Source organism: Camarhynchus parvulus, chromosome 4 (assembly GCF_901933205.1).
Source record: "Camarhynchus parvulus chromosome 4, STF_HiC, whole genome shotgun sequence".
Taxonomy (NCBI): domain Eukaryota; kingdom Metazoa; phylum Chordata; class Aves; order Passeriformes; family Thraupidae; genus Camarhynchus; species Camarhynchus parvulus.
The window spans coordinates 2,215,454-2,231,883 of NC_044574.1; the positions used below are offsets into that span (position 1 = coordinate 2,215,454).

Genomic DNA, 16,430 nt, shown 5'->3' on the forward strand with positions numbered 1-16,430 from the left:
TGGGTTTGAGTGTCCCCAAGAGGAGCCAGAGCCCAGGGACAGGACAGCCCTGAGAAGGTGCCACTTGTCCCCAGGTCACCGGAGGTTTAGGGGTTATAAAAATATCAGTGAGGGAACGGCCTCAGGTTGTGCCAGGGGAGATTCAGGCTGGATAGCAGGAAAATTCCTTCATGGAAAGAGCTGGAGAACATTGGAAGAGGCTGCCCAGAGCAGGGGGACAGTCCCCATTCCTGCAGATGTGACACTTGGGGACACCGTTGACAACTCGCTGGTCTCTTGAGGTTTTCCCACCCGAACACTGCACGATTCCAGGGTGATGTGACACCGCCCTGAGCCGTGTCCCCTCCCTGGCTGGGAGCACATGCAGGGACAGCCATGCAGCGCTGGGATGGAGCGGGATGGGGACACTGAGGGTGACGATGGCACCGGCATGCGGCCGCGCGCGGGGGAGGGACAGACAGACGGACAGCACCTTTTTGGGCTTGGCTCCGCGCTGCGTGAGGAGGGAACAGAAGGAAGGTTAGACAGCCCTGGGGGCTCTCCTAGGAACCCCCTCCAGGCTGCAGGAAAGGCAGGAGGGGAAGTAGAATCAGGGAAATTGAAGTAAATAAAGGAGAAAACAGCCCTGGAGTCACCCCCGTGCTCTGGTGTCACCTCCTGTCCCCCACCCCCAGCACGGAGGATTTGGGGAGTCAGGACATGTGCAAAGGGGAATAAATCATTTCATGGTGCACAGACAGGGTAAAGGGACTGGGGGGCCAGGATCTCCCAGGATGCAGAGGATATGAGGACAAGGGGGAATGGTTTCCCACTGGATTGGGTGGGATTTTGGGAAGGAATTCCTCCCTGTGAGGGTGGGGAGGGGCTGGGATGGAATTCCCAGATTTGCTGTGGCTGCCCCTGGATCCATGGAAGTGTCCAAGGCCAGGCTAGATGGGGCTTGGAGCCACCTGGGACAGTGGAAAATGTCCCTGGATGGGCTTTAAGGTCCCTCCTACCCCAAACCATTCCAGGATTCCATGACAAACCAGCAGGAATGACCTGGAATGCAGCTGCTCATGGAGCAGCATTCCCTGTCCTGAGCCCTTCTCCACATCAGCAGCACAAAAAAATTCCAAGAACAATCCCCATTCCCTGATTTCAAGAACGTTGAGGTTTTCTAAATATTCTCTTTGTTTTCTAATGAATTCCAGGGTGGAACTAAAGCGGGAGGATCAGGCAGGGAGCACATGGAGCACAGGCTCCAGCAGTGCCTGGGGTTGATGGATCACACCCCACACAGCAGCAAAAGCCAAAAAACCTTTCCCAAATCCCTCTACCACAGGGCAGGGAATCCATTTCCATCCTCCCCTCTGGCTGGAGCTCACATTCACCAGGGTTTGAGCCCAGTGAACCCCCAGGTGCTGCTCCATCCCCATCCCAGCTGTTCCTACTCTGGGGAGCAGAATTCCCACTCCTGGGAATTATCTGGAATGGCAGCACAGGAGGCTGGGCCCCAATGTGCCCCAACCCAGCCCCACAGGTGCCACAGAAGCTCCTTGTCCCCACCATTTCCTTTCCCACACTGCCCACATCCCAGCTGGGCCAGTTTATCCCCGTGGAAAATGCAATTGGTACCCCAAACCACACAAACCCACCCACCGTGTCCCCAGGCTCCATCCCTGGCCCCAGCAGTGGTGACCTGGGCAGTGCTGGGGGAACTGCTGGACTTGATGGTCTCAGGGAGTTTTTCCAGCCTCAGTATTCCATAATTCCTCACTGCCCCACACCTGTATGGCCATTCCCAAGGATAGGATAGCCCCAGATTCCCATTCCTTAGGAAATATCCCTCACATTTGGGTACAGCACGTCCCTATCCATGTCCCAGGAGCCTCTGGAGCTCCTGGATGGAGGCACTCAGGGGGGAGCTGCCCCTGGATCCCTGGAAGTGCCCAAGGCCAGGCTGGATGGGGCTTGGAGCAGCCTGGGATAGTGGCAGGTGTTCCCTGCAGGAACTGAGGGGCTTTGAGGTCCTTTCCAGGATTCCAGGAGGGTCAGGGTTTGGAGGAAGCAGCCATGGAATGCTGCTGAACTCAGATTAAAATGTGTGACACAGGACCTGTGCTGGATAATCCCTCAGGAAACCACTGATTCCTGGCCAGTGGCTGAAAATGACATTTTTTACACCTGGTTTCCCATGGGTTTTAGGAGAAATTCCCTTTCCCACGGGCATTTTATCCCATGCAAGTGTCTGTGTGCTCTTCCTGAAGGGATGAAAACCTCTCAGAGGTGACTGGGGTCACTCACCAGTTTGCTGGCCTTGGTGGCATCGAGGGAATCTGTGGAGAGAGCAGAAACAGAGCCATGAGCCTGAGGGACAGCCCTGTCCTCATCCCAGTGTCCCTGCAGCCAGCAGGGGAGGACAGGAGAATTTTGGGAAGCGGGAGTGAAGCAGAGTCGGGATCTGGCAGGAAATGGTGGCACAGTGGGGTGTGGGTTTGGGGGCACAGGGAATTCCTTATGGGAGCTGCTGGCTCAGGAGGGCAAACACTTGGATACACTCCAGAACTGGGGCAGTTCCACTGCTCTCCTTGGGCTGAATCCCTGGATTTCAGGGATTCCTGACCCACTGGCACAGGCTGAATCCCTGGATTTCAGGGATTCCTGGATTTCAGCCACTGGCACAGGCTGAATCCCTGGATTTCAGGGATTCCTGACCCACTGGCACAGGCTGAATCCCTGGATTTCAGGGATTCCTGACCCACTGGCACAGGCTGAATCCCTGGATTTCAGGGATTCCTCAGATACTGGCACAGACTGCTCAGGGACTGGCAGAGCCATAATCACTGGGAGGGGTGAAATCCATGTATGTGTGGCACCTGGGGACACAGAATCATGGAGGGCTTGGGTGAGAATGACCTTAAATCCCATCAGCCCCAGCTTGTGCCATGGGCAGGGACACCTCACACTGTCCCAGGTGGCTCCAGGGACACTTTCAAGTATCCAGGGGCAGCCACAGCTTCTCTGGGCACCCTGTGCCAGGGCCTCCCCACCCTCATAGCCAGGAATTCCTTCCCAATATCCCACCCACATCTCCCCTTTTCCATTGGGAAGCCATTCCCTGCGTCCTGTCCCTCCCTGGCAGGTGTGTCTGCATCCCCACCCTCTCCCAGGTGTCACCAGCAGCTCCCCCCAGGTGTCCCCTGCTGTGCTGGCTCTGTGGCAGAGCCATCCCTGCACCTCCCACTGCAGCGCTGCTGCAGCAGCTGCTGTTTCCATGGAAACCCTTGGCAGGCAGCCACATCCCAGCCCTGCATCCCTGACAGCATCATCCCACACCCCACCTGCAGCCTGGGCTCCTCCTGCTCTGGGATGCTGGGATGGGGGGGCTGGGACCGGGGTCTGTCTGTCCCAACCCAGCATCCAGGGGCTGGAGCTCCAGGAGCAGCTGGGGGAGCTGGGAAAGGAGCTCAGCCTGGAGAAAAGGGGGATCAGGGGGGAACTTCTGGCTCTGCACAACTCCCTGGATTCCTGCAGCCAGGTGGGAGCTGGGATCTGCTCCCAGGGAACAGGGACAGGAGGAGAGGGAACGACCTCAGCCTGGGCCAGGTTGGATATTGGGAAAATTCCTTCTTGGAAAGGGCTGTCCAGCCCTGGCAGGGGTGGAGTGCCCATCCTTGGGGGAATTACCTGCCCTGTCCATGTGGCACTTGGGGAGATGGTCAGTGCTGGGGAATTCGGGGGTGTCCGAGGGCTTTTCCAGCCTAAATTATTCCACAATTCTACTGCAGCATCCAAAGCAGAGAGCAAGGAAGGATCCACTCCAAAACAGAGAGCAAGGAAGGATCCATTTCATTTCCCCCAACTAATTTTACCTCCTAATTCCTTGTAGAGGAGAAATCCCACCCACAACCAACACCCACCGCCCCCAGCCCACCCCGAGCCGTTAATCCCGATGCCACAAACGCTTCCCACAGGGAGCTCCCGGCTTGGCACACGGAGCTGAGCGAGCAGCCAAGGCAGGAAGCTGGCAGAGCCCCCTCCGGCAGCTCCGGGATCCCGCAGCGCCCGGGGAAAACATTCCCGACAAAGCCGAGCTCAGGGGGAGGGAGGGAAGGAGGGAGGGAAGCCTGGCTGGGCTCACGGCCAGGGACAGCGGGAGGAATGCTCAGAGCAGAGCGGGAAGGGATCCCTGCCCCGGGGGAATGGGCACGGCAAAGGGGGGGACACAGGGATGCTCCAAATCCACTGGGATGTGCAATTCCACCGGCTCAGAGTGCTGCAGTGCCCACGGGGAAATATTCCATGGTTTGTTCCCTTCTTTCGGGAAGGATTTCCCACCTTTCCAGGAAGGATTCCTAATCCCTCCAGGAGAGATTTCCCTTCTCTACAGGAAGGATTTCCCATTTCTTCAGGAAGGATTCCCACTTCTCCAAGGGAGATTTCTCATCTTTCCAGGAAAGGTTCCAAACCCCTCCAAGAGAGATTTCCTGTCCTTCCAGGAAGGATTCCCACTCCTCCAAGGGAGATTTCCCATTTCTGCAGGAAGGATTTCCCATCCCATCTGGGAAGGAGTTCTCACCTCTGCAGGAGGGATTTCCAATCTCTCAATGAAAAGATTCCCAATCCTTCCAGGAGAGATTTCCTGTCTTTCCAGGAAGGATTCCCACTCTTCCAAGAGAAATTTCCCATTTTTTGAGGAAGGATTCCCACTCCTCCAAGGGAGATTTCCAATCTCTCCCGGAAAGGATTCCCCATCCCTCCAGGAGAGATTTCCAGTCCTTCCAGGAAGGATTCCCACCCAACCAAGGGAGATTTCCCATTTCTTCAGCAAGGATTCCCACTCCTCCAAGAGAAATTTCCCATTTTTTGAGGAAGGATTCCCACTCCTCCAATGAAGATTTCCAATCTCTCCAGGAAAGATTCCCAACCCCTCCAGGAGAGATTTCCCATTTATTCAGGAAGGATTCCCAACCCCTCCAGGAGAGATTTCCCCTCTCTACAGGAATGATTTCCCATCCCACCTGGGAAGGATTTCCCACCTCTGCAGGAGGGATTTCCAATCTCCCTGGGAAGGATACCCACCCTTCCAAGAGAGATTTCCAATCTTTCCAGAAAGGATTTCCCATTTCTTCAGGAAGGGCTCCCACTCCTCCAAGAGAGATTTCCCATTTCTTTAGGAAGGATTCCCACTCATCCAAAGGAGATTTTTAATGTCTACAGGAAGGATTCCCACCCCTCCAATGGAGATTTCCAACCTCTCCAGGAAAGGATTCCCCATCCCTCCAGGAGAGATTTCCTGTCTTTCCAGGAAGGATTCCCACCCAACCAAGGGAGATTTACCATCTCTCCAGGAAGGATTCCCACTCCTCCAAGGGAGATTTCCCATTTCTGCAGGAAGGATTTCCCATCCCACCTGGGAAAGACTTCCCATCTCTCCAGAAGGGATTTCCAATCTCTCCAGGAAGGATTCCCAATCCCTCCAGGAGAGATTTGCTGTCCTTCCAGCAAGGATTCCCACTCTTCCAAGAGAAATTTCCCATTTTTTGAGGAAGGATTCCCACCCCTCCAATGGAGATTTCCAATCTCTCCAGGAAAGATTCCCAACCTCTCCAGGAGAGATTTCCCATTTATTCAGGAAGGATTCCCACTCCTCCAAGGGAGACTTCCCCTCTCTACAGGAATGATTTCCCATCCTATCTGGGAAGGAATTCCCACCTCTGCAGGAGGGATTTCCAATCTCTCCGGGAAGGATTCCCACCCTTCCAAGAGAGATTTCCTGTCTTTCCCGAAAGGATTTCCCATTTCTTCAGGAAGGGTTCCCACTCTTCTAGAGAGATTTCCAATCTCTCCCGGAAAGGATTCCCCATCCCTCCAGGAGAGATTTCCTGTCTTTCCAGGAAGGATTCCCAGCCAACCAAGGAAGATTTACCATCTCTCCAGGAAGGATTCCCACTCCTCCAAGGGAGATTTCCCATTTCTGCAGGAAGGATTTCCCATCCCACCTGGGAAAGACTTCCCATCTCTCCAGAAGGGATTTCCAATCTCTCCAGGAAGGATTCCCAACCCCTCCAGGAGAGATTTGCTGTCCTTCCAGCAAGGATTCCCACTCGTCCAAGAGAAATTTCCCATTTTTTGAGGAAGGATTCCCACCCCTCCAATGGAGATTTCCAATCTCTCCAGGAAAGATTCCCAACCTCTCCAGGAGAGATTTCCCATTTATTCAGGAAGGATTCCCAACCCCTCCAGGAGAGATTTCCCCTCTCTACAGGAATGATTTCCCATCCCACCTGGGAAGGATTTCCCACCTCTGCAGGAGGGATTTCCAATCTCCCTGGGAAGGATTCCCACCCTTCCAAGAGAGATTTCCAATCTTTCCAGAAAGGATTTCCCATTTCTTCAGGAAGGGCTCCCACTCCTCCAAGAGAGATTTCCCATTTCTTTAGGAAGGATTCCCACTCCTCCAAGGGAGATTTCCAATCTCTCCCGGAAAGGATTCCCCATCCCTCCAGGAGAGATTTCCTGTCCTTCCAGGAAGGATTCCCACCCAACCAAGGGAGATTTCCCATTTATTCAGCAAGGATTCCCACTCCTCCAAGAGAAATTTCCCATTTTTTGAGGAAGGATTCCCACTCTTCCAAGGGAGATTTCCAATCTCTCCAGGAAGGATTCCCACTCCTCCAAGAGAAATTTCCCATTTTTCCAGGAAGGATTTCCACACCTCCAGGAGGGATTTCACACTCTTCCAGGAGGGATTCCCCATCCCCTTCAGGAATAATTTCCCATCCCCTCCACCAAGGATTCCCACCTCTCTGGGAAGGATTTCCCACCTCTCTGGGGAGGATTTCCCAGCTGGATCATACCTCTCTTAGGGACCTTCATGGCAGCAGATTCTGGGGTTTCTGGGGATGTTGTGTCCGCTCCATCCTCAAACACCTGGATCTGTTAAAAACACAACGAAAATCTTTGCCCAAAATTCCCAGACTGGGAGACCAGGGAACAGATCCCTCTAGGAGTGGGTTCAGCAGAGCAGATCCCATGGTTTTGGCACAGATTTTTAATTTCATCATTCTGGCTTTTCCATCAACCCTTCTGAAAACAGCCACACACTCCTTATTTTCATTGGGAACACGGAATTATTCACCCAGGCAATGAGGAAAGTCAAAGCTCTGGATTTGACAGCCTGAAACATCCATAGCAGATTCAGGTATTTTTCTTTTGAACTATTTTTGGATGCATTTTTGCTGGATAAACATGGAAAATGAGGTTGGGAAGGATTAGATCCTTGAGAGAGAACAATCCCTGTGCCTCAGATCAGCACCTCCCAAATTGTTGCTGCAGGAATTTGCCTGATCCATCACCACCTCCCACCTGCGAGCTCAGCTTAAAAATCAAAATAACCTGGGAAGCTGTCAGACAGCAATTCCATTTTGGGAAGATTCCTGACACCAGGAATAATGAAATTTGAATTAAAAGCCACAAAGAGACCAAGGAAAAGATGATGCCAAGGAAATCATGACACCTGCAGCCATGCAGGGTGGGAATTCTGATTAGTCTGGGGGTTTCCCAGCAGGAACAGCCCAAAAGGGAATTCCAGAGCTGCTGGAGAGGCTGGGGACAGGGACAGAGCAGGGCTGGATCTGGAGGGACACTGGGAACTGCCACCACAGACTGGGAACATGGTGGCCATCGAGCTCCTGTGCCAAAGGCAGCTCCAGGTGATGCCAAAATCAGGGATTTCCACACACCAGAAAAGGAACAGCCATGCTTGGAATTGCCAGCTTGAGTAGAATCAGGGAATCCTGGAATGGCTTGGGTGGGAAAGGACCTTAAATGCCACCCAGTGCCACCCCTGCATGGACAGGGACACCTCCCGCTGTCCCAGGCTGCTCCAAGCCCTGTCCCTGTCCCTTGGACACTCCAGGGATGGGGATGCACCCAGCCCCATCCAGAGCCCTGTGCCCCTCCCTGCCCTGCCAGGGGTGCCAGGGGTGGGGTCCCCGCTCTGTGCCCCGGCGGACACCGGGGACCCTCCCCGTGCCCCAGGGTGGCTCCAGACCAGCTCTGGAGCTGCTGGGGCAGCCCTGCACCCACAGCTTTGCTCTGGGAGTGAGGATTTGGGGGATTTGGGGGCTGTTTATGGATGGATGGATGATGGATGGATGGATGGATGGATGGATGGATGGATGGATGGATGGATGGATGGATGGATGATGGATGGATGGATGGATGATGGATGGATGGATGATGGATGGATGGATGGATGGATGGATGGATGATGGATGGATGATGGATGGATGGATGATGGATGGATGATGGATGGATGATGGATGGATGATGGATGGATGATGGATGGATGGATGATGGATGGATGGATGGATGGACGGATGATGGATGGACGGATGGACAGATGGATGGATGGATGATGGATGGATGGATGGATGGATGGATAGATAGATGGATGGATGGATGGATGGATGGATGGATGGATGATGGATGGATGGGATGGATGGATGGATGGATGGATGGATGGATGGATGGATGGATGGATGATGGATGGATGATGGATGGATGGATGGATGGATGGATGGATGGATGGATGATGGATGGATGATGGATGGATGATGGATGGATGGATGGATGGATGATGGATGGATGGATGATGGATGGATGGATGATGGATGGATGGATGGATGGATGGATGGATGGATGGATGGATGGATGGATGGATGGATGGATGATGGATGGATGGATGATGGATGGATGGATGATGGATGGATGGATGGATGGATGGACAGATGGACAGATGGATGGATGGATGATGGATGGATGGATGGATGGATGGATGGATGGATGGATGGATGGATGATGGATGGATGGATGATGGATGGATGGATGGATGGATGGATGGATGGATGGATGGATGGATGGATCCATGGTTGGACGGACAGATGGACAGAGCAGGGGCAGAGGGTGCTGGGCACAAGGCTCTGGATGGGGCTGGGTGCATCCCCCATCCCAGGAGTGTCCAAGGGACAGGGACAGGGCTTGGAGCAGCCTGGGACAGTGGGAGGTGTCCCTGAGGGTGGCACTGGGTGGGATTTAAACTCCCTCCGAACCCAAAATCTGGGATTTTATGATCCCAGGAATGCCCAATTTCCAGAACCCATCCTGCTCCCCATCTCTGCTCCAGGTGTCCCCATCCCTTCCCAGCTCAGGAATTTGGGACAAGGATTGAGAATCACTCACCCCACACGCAGCCCAGAGGATGAGGTGACAAAAATGGGGAATGGCTTCGCACTGGAAAAGGGGAGATTTGGGTGGGATTTTGGGAAGGAATTCCTGGCTGGGATGGCATTCCCAGATTTGCTGCCCCCTGGATCCCTGGAAGTGCCCAAGGCCAGGTTGGACTGGAGCAGCCTGGGACAGTGGAAGGTGTCCCTGACTGCCAGGGGGTGGCACTGGGTGGGCTTTGGGGTCCCTCCTGGCCCTGCAGACCCAAACTTTTCCCTGTAAACCCCTCCCAGCCTCTCCCAGCTGGCAGGAGAGGCTGAGAGAGATGGACAAAGGAGCCAGGTCCACATGTCCAGTTTAAATGTGGGGAACTGGGAGTGTGCTGGAGTTACATTTGGGAAATGCCCATGATGGTCCCAGGAGAGCAGCAGAGCTCCATCCAGCAATTCCAACACACCAACAGCATTTGGGCTGGATAAGAACACAAAAAGCTTCCTGGTGAGTTTGCCTCCAGCTCTGGTGGGTTCAGCTCTCTGTGTTTATCCCGTTTTTTAAAGGATGGGGTAATTTTCCCTCCAGCTGAAGCAGCGAATGGCTGGACTCCTCCTAAAGGTGATTTCCAACCTCAGTAATTCCTGAATCTCTCCTGGATGAGCCAGTGCTGTAACCTCTGCCCATCCAAAAGCCCTTCCAATGGATGGGGCAGCAGATGCTGGGGTGAACCCCAGGACACAAATGTCCTCATTTTGTGCTCAGCTTCCCTCTGTCACCCAATCCCAAGGTCCTGGCAATGAGAGGCCACAAGGTGGGACACAAACCAGCCCCTCTGTGCCAGGGAGGGGACAGGAGCTGGCTGGGACACAGGAGCTCCTTGGAAGGTGACCCAAGAATCCACCTGGAGGATGTTTGCTCTGCAGGGAGCTCCTGGCTCCTGCTGCAGCACATGAGCAGCAAATCTCAGCAGCTACACCCACACTGTGTGTGTTATCTCCTTCCGGGTAAACACAAATTAATGAAAATTCCTTGGATCTGCTTCCACGTAAACACAAATTAATGAAAATTCCTTGGATCTGCTTCCAGGTAAACATTTGAGATCGATCCCAAACTCCACCTGCTGCAGATGCTAAATACAGAGCAGCAGAATGGAACAACTGGGAATTCACCACAGCTTTCATTGCAGAACCTCAAAAAGTGTGCAGAGAATGAGATTCCACCTGCAGAACCTCGAGATCTGTGCAGAGGGTGAAATTCCACCTGGTTTTAAACACAAATTAATGAAAATTCCAGGTAAACATCTGAGATCGATCCCAAACTCCACCTGCTGCAGGTAGAAAATACAGAGCAGCACAGTTTTCATTCCAGAACCTCAAGAATGGAACAATTATATTGAGGAATATAATTGGGAATACACCAAGATCTACATACAGGGTGAGATTCCACCTGCAGAACCTCAAGAACTGTGCAGAGAATGAGATTCCACCTGCAGAACCTCAAGATCTGTGCAGAGAATGAGATTCCACCTGCAGAACCTCAAGAACTGTGCAGAGAATGAGATTCCACCTGCAGAACCTCGAGATCTGTGCACAGGGTGAGATTCCACCTGTAGAACCTCAAGATCTGTGCAGAGAATGAGATTCCACCTGCAGAACCTCAAGAACTGTGCAGAGAATGAGATTCCACCTGCAGAACCTCGAGATCTGTGCACAGGGTGAGATTCCACCTCTAGAACCTCAAGAACTGTGCAGAGAATGAGATTCCACCTGCAGAACCTCAAGATCTGTGCACAGGGTGAGATTCCACCTGGTTTTAAACACAATTTAATTAAAATTCCTTGGATCTGCTTCCAGGTAAACATCTGAGATCGATCCCAAACTCCACCTGCTGCAGGTGCTAAATACAGAGCAGCAGAATGGAACAACTGGGAATTCGCCACAGCTTTCATTGCAGAACCTCAAAAAGTGTGCAGAGAATGAGATTCCACCTGCAGAACCTCGAGATCTGTGCAGAGGGTGAAATTCCACCTGGTTTTAAACACAAATTAATGAAAATTCCAGGTAAACATCTGAGATCGATCCCAAACTCCACCTGCTGCAGGTAGAAAATACAGAGCAGCACAGTTTTCATTCCAGAACCTCAAGAATGGAACAATTATATCGGGGAATATAATTGGGAATACACCAAGATCTGTGCACAGGGTGAGATTCCACCTCTAGAACCTCAAGATCTGTGCTGAGAATGAGATTCCACCTGCAGAACCTCAAGATCTGTGCAGAGAATGAGATTCCACCTGCAGAACCTCAAGATCTGTGCTGAGAATGAGATTCCACCTGTAGAACCTCAAGAACTGTGCAGAGAATGAGATTCCACCTGCAGAACCTCAAGAACTGTGCAGAGAATGAGATTCCACCTGCAGAACCTCAAGATCTGTGCAGAGAATGAGATTCCACCTGCAGAACCTCAAGATCTGTGCAGAGAATGAGATTCCACCTGCAGAACCTCAAGATCTGTGCAGAGGCTGAGATCCCACCTGGATTTGGAGCGAGCTGTTCCCTCCCCTGTGAGAGATGGAAAATCCCCAAATTCCCTGTATTGAACCACCACCCCGCCACGCCAGGACCCCAGAACCCCGGGATCCCACCCACCTGGGACTGCCTGACGAAGATGCCGTGGTTCTCCTCGCAGGTGAAGTATTTCCTGCCCTGCACTGTGCCATCATTCTTGCCCTTGGCCTCGTCCAGGATGACCCCGACCCATTTGCCGGTGGCGAACAGGGTGGCCCCCACGTAGGCCACGGTGCCCCGGTGGCCTTTGCCGATGACCTCCACGCGGGAGCCCACCTTGAGGGGCTTGCTGCTGCTGTCAGAGCTCATCCTGGCCGTGCTGGAGGCCTGGCAATGGGAAAAGAGACCCTCAGAAAGGTGGGATGGACACGAGGGTGGATGTCGGGATGGTTCATCTCCCTCCGGCCCCATCTGCCTCCTCCAGCTCTTTTTATTTTGGGTGATTCCTTCTGCTCCCTTAACCATGCTCAGTCTTTTCCCACTTTATCAGCATTCCCAGGGTTTCCAGCCTGGGAAATCTGTGCCCAGGAGCAGACAGAGATCCTTGTCCCACCCCAGGAGCAGACAGAGGCCACTGTCCCATCCCAGGAGCACACAGAGGTCACTGTCCCACCCCAGGAGCAGACAGAGGTCACTGTCCCATCCCAGGAGCACACAGAGGTCACTGTCCCATCCCAGGAGTAGACAGAGGTCACTGTCCCATCCCAGGAGCAGACAGAGATCACTGCCCCATCCCAGGAGCACACAGAGGTCACTGTCCCATCCCAGGAGTAGACAGAGATCACTGCCCCACCCCAGGAGCACACAGAGGTCACTGTCCCATCCCAGGAGCAGACAGAGGTCACTGTCCCATCCCAGGAGCACACAGAGGTCACTGCCCCATCCCAGGAGCACACAGAGGTCACTGTCCCATCCCAGGAGCACACAGAGGTCACTGTCCCATCCCAGGAGCACACAGAGGTCACTGTCCCATCCCAGGAGTAGACAGAGGTCACTGCCCCATCCCAGGAGCACACAGAGGTCACTGTCCCATCCCAGGAGTAGACAGAGGTCACTGTCCCATCCCAGGAGCAGACAGAGATCACTGTCCCATCCCAGGAGCAGACAGAGATCACTGTCCCATCCCAGGAGCAGACAGAGATCACTGTCCCACCCCAGGAGCACACAGAGGTCACTGTCCCATCCCAGGAGCACACAGAGGTCACTGTCCCATCCCTTCACACTGCTGGGATCTGGTGGCCCCCCTGGTGCTCCTGGCACTCCCCTGTGCCAGGATTTGGGGTACCCCAGCTTGGAATGTGGGTGGGAGAGTCCAGCAGCTTTCCAGGTGGGATTGTCATTGAACAACCTGGCCTCAGGTTGTGCCAGGGGACGTTTAGATGGGAAAATCCCTCCTGGGAAGGGCTCTGCACCCCTGGAGGGATTTAAAACCTCAACAATTCCATGATTCCATGTCACCAACGTTAGGTCCATATTTATATTTCAGCAGGCACCAGGACACTCCCAAGTGTGACATCCTGGGGCGCTCCTGGGTTCAGGTGGGGTTATCCAGGTGATCAATGCTCTTGGAGCAGCAATGAGCTGATGGATGTGAGGAACCCCATGGGTACTGGAGACCCTGAGGATTATTGAAATCCCAGGGAAATTTGCTGGGATCCACCCCCAAGAACTCCTGCTCTGCAATCAGCCTGAGCAAAGCAGATTAATCATGGAATTCTGCAATGGTTTGGGTGGGAAAGGACCTTAAATCCCAACAATTCCACCCCCTGCCATGTGCAGGGACACCTGCCACTGTCCCAGGGTGCTCCAAGCCCTGTCCAGCCTGGCCTTGGGCACTTCCAGAGATCCAGGGGCAGCCCCAGCTGCTCTGGGCACCCTCAGAGGGAAGGATTCCTTCCCAAAATCCCACCCAAATCTCCCCTTTCCCAGTGGGAAGCCATTCCCTGTGTCCTGTCACTCCAAGCCACTCTCGGATCTTCTGGAGACCCTCAAAACCCTGATGGAAACCTTTCCATCCCACTGCCTCTATCCCAGAAGGGACTCAGATGTTCCCTGTCCTGCTCAGCTCCATCCTCCCACTCACCCCAACCTCCCAGCAATCCCCAAAACGGAACCAGTTTGGCATTTCCCCCCCTGGTTCTGCTCATTGTGCAGAAATGTGGAATTTTGGTCGCTCTGGGCCTGGCTTCAGCCGAAGAATCTGCTCTTTATCCCAGGAAAACAGAGCCTCTTTCACCCTGCAGACAAACCTCAGCCACAGGGGTTTGGGAGAGTCAGGGAATTCTCAGCCTGTGGAAGAACCCAGGGGGCTTTGGAAGCTCCTGGAATCCTACTCAAAGCACCCCCTTCCCCTGCACATCACTTCCCAAAGCTGGAGTGCAGAGTGAACCCACCCAGTTTGGGATTTTGGTACTAAAACCAGGGATGTAGGTGTTCCCATGAGCCTGAATTCCAGGTTTTGTCCAAACACAAATGGCAGAAATCAAAATAATCTTATCAGATCACAAAATAATCTTAAGACCCAAAATGCACCAAACAACAAAGAAACCCAACACCTCAAAGGAAAAATTTTGTTCCAAATATCTCCCAAAGCTCTGGCAGCAACATCCTGAGAGCACCTGGAAAATCATGTCCCAGGTGTTACAGAAAGTGAGAGCAGAGCCCAAAGGAAAATCCCAAATCCCCAGGACATGGGAAGGTTCCTGGAGCAGGAGATTTTATCCTGGCGTCCATTTGGTACCTGCAGCCAGGTAAGGTCCCTTGGATGTGACACATTCCAAGCCCTGGGGTGCCTCTGGCCATTCCCTGGGTCCTGTCCCTCCATCCCCTGTCCCCAGCCCCTCTCCAGCTCTCCTGGAGCCCCTTTAGGCCCTGGAAGGGCTCTGAGGATTCCCTGGAGCCTCCTCTTCTCCAGGTGAACATTCCCAGCTCTCCCAAGCTGTCCCTGACAGACATTTGCCAACCAGCACCAATTTCACAGGAACTTTTCCCGAGTCTTTCACACTTGGGAAAAGAAGGAGAGCCCAGAATGAATCTCTCCCACCCCTCAGGAGCAGGCACTGAGTGTCTTCTGTTTCCAATTAATCAGAAATTGGTCTGTGAGACACCTGGATGGATAAAATCCCTGCCTGGAATTCCCATGAAGATTCAAACCAAGATTAATCCAGGATTTACAAGAGGAAGAAGTGGCCCAGTTGGAAGCAGGTGGCATGGGCATTCCTAGAGGAATGATGGACACACCTGTGGCTGTGGTGACAATCCCTGAGGGACAAACATGGGGACACCATGGCACAGCCCAGAATTCCCTCAGCTTCCCAGGGCAGCTCCTCATGGATCCCCTGTGCCACACCAACATTCCCAGAGGAACTCACTTGGGATACCTGGGGACAGCAGAGGAAGAGGATGGAGGAGCAGAACTGTGGGAAGCCACAAGGCCTGAGGCCACTGACAGTGACAGCCCTGTCACCCTCGGCCTGGAAGGAGAATAAGCTCCTAAATCCCAGGAAATGAGAAATCCAGGGATTCCCAGTGAAGGCACTGGGTGACAGCTGAGGAGATCTGGGTTGTGGGAATGGGACACCCAGGAATGCTGAACCTCTGGAGCAGCCAGCAGCCCAGGAGGAGCCTGTGCCACATCCCAGGGACACCAGGTGAGGGACAAGCACATGGCTGCGCTGCCACCACCACCAGAGACTGCTCCCCACAACTCCCACCTGGAACCACTCAAAAATCCAGCATTTCCCCATTTCCCCCCTTTTTGAGGTGTGACAGACACCCACAGGCTGTCTGCTCTGCTATGTGAAAGTCCTGGTGCCAAGGGCACTGAAAATGGGATGAATTCCCAGTGATTTGGGAATTTTGGAGCTTCACCCAAACCTGAGGGCTCCAGCATTCTGCTCCATGCCAGGAATATTCAGCGTTCCTCCAGGAGCTCCTCCCCCACTGCTGGAGCCTCAAACTGCCACTCAAAGCTCAGATCAAAAGTTTCAGGAGAATCCCAAGCAGCCAACTCTGCCAAGATCCAAATCCCAGGTGCTGCCCACAAAGCTGGAAGAGGGAAAGACTTGGGAAGAATTCCTGGTTTAATCCTGAAGATCCAAATCCCAGGTGCTGCCCACAAAGCTGGAAGAGGGAAAGACTTGGGAAGAATTCCTGGTTTAATCCTGAAGATCCAAATCCCAGGTGCTGCCCACAAAGCTGGAAGAGGGAAAGACTTGGGAAGAATTCCTGGCTTAATCCTGGTGCTGTTGCCCTGTAGAAAGGAGGGACCACCCTGGGACTGAGGGTGGCTGCCCTGGGTGACACCAGGATGTGGCACTGGGACAAAGTTCTCAGCACCATGGTGGCACTGGATTCCAGGCTGCCAAACTGGGAGGTCTGGGTGTCTCAGGACACCAGGAGCAGTGTCCCCAAAAGCCAGAAGGGACATGGCCAGCGTGGCCAATGGCTCCAGCCCCAGGAAGGGCCAGCACAGCTGTGACTCCTGCAGCGCCCATTCCAAAATCCATGTGAGCCAAACAGGGATAATCTACTCACAGTGCTGCCCTGGGACCCCCCAGCATCCCTGGGACCCCCAGGATCCCCAGTCCTGCCACATCTCCCTCCATCAGCCCTTGGAGGCAGCGTTTGGCTCCTTCCCTGAGCCCCCCAGGCTGT

General features: G+C 53.6%; 1 protein-coding gene across 7 annotated transcripts in view; it reads right to left on the bottom strand.

Annotated features, from left to right (window-relative positions):
- DCTN1 (dynactin subunit 1) overlaps positions 1–16,430 on the bottom strand; it is a 71,142-nt gene that overhangs the window by 37,540 nt on the left and 17,172 nt on the right. For 4 of the 7 annotated variants that reach the window (XM_030948453.1, XM_030948451.1, XM_030948449.1 and 1 more), the window contains exons 2-5: positions 11,856–12,101; positions 6,843–6,921; positions 2,287–2,318; positions 473–493 (exon numbers count right to left, since the gene is read on the bottom strand). In XM_030948453.1, coding sequence (XP_030804313.1) covers positions 473–493; positions 2,287–2,318; positions 6,843–6,921; positions 11,856–12,083 — 360 coding nt within the window. In that variant the 5' untranslated portion in view covers positions 12,084–12,101. The remainder of the gene's footprint in view (positions 1–472; positions 494–2,286; positions 2,319–6,842; positions 6,922–11,855; positions 12,102–16,430) is intronic. The other 3 variants (XM_030948452.1, XM_030948454.1, XM_030948455.1) reach the window with 1 other exon arrangement.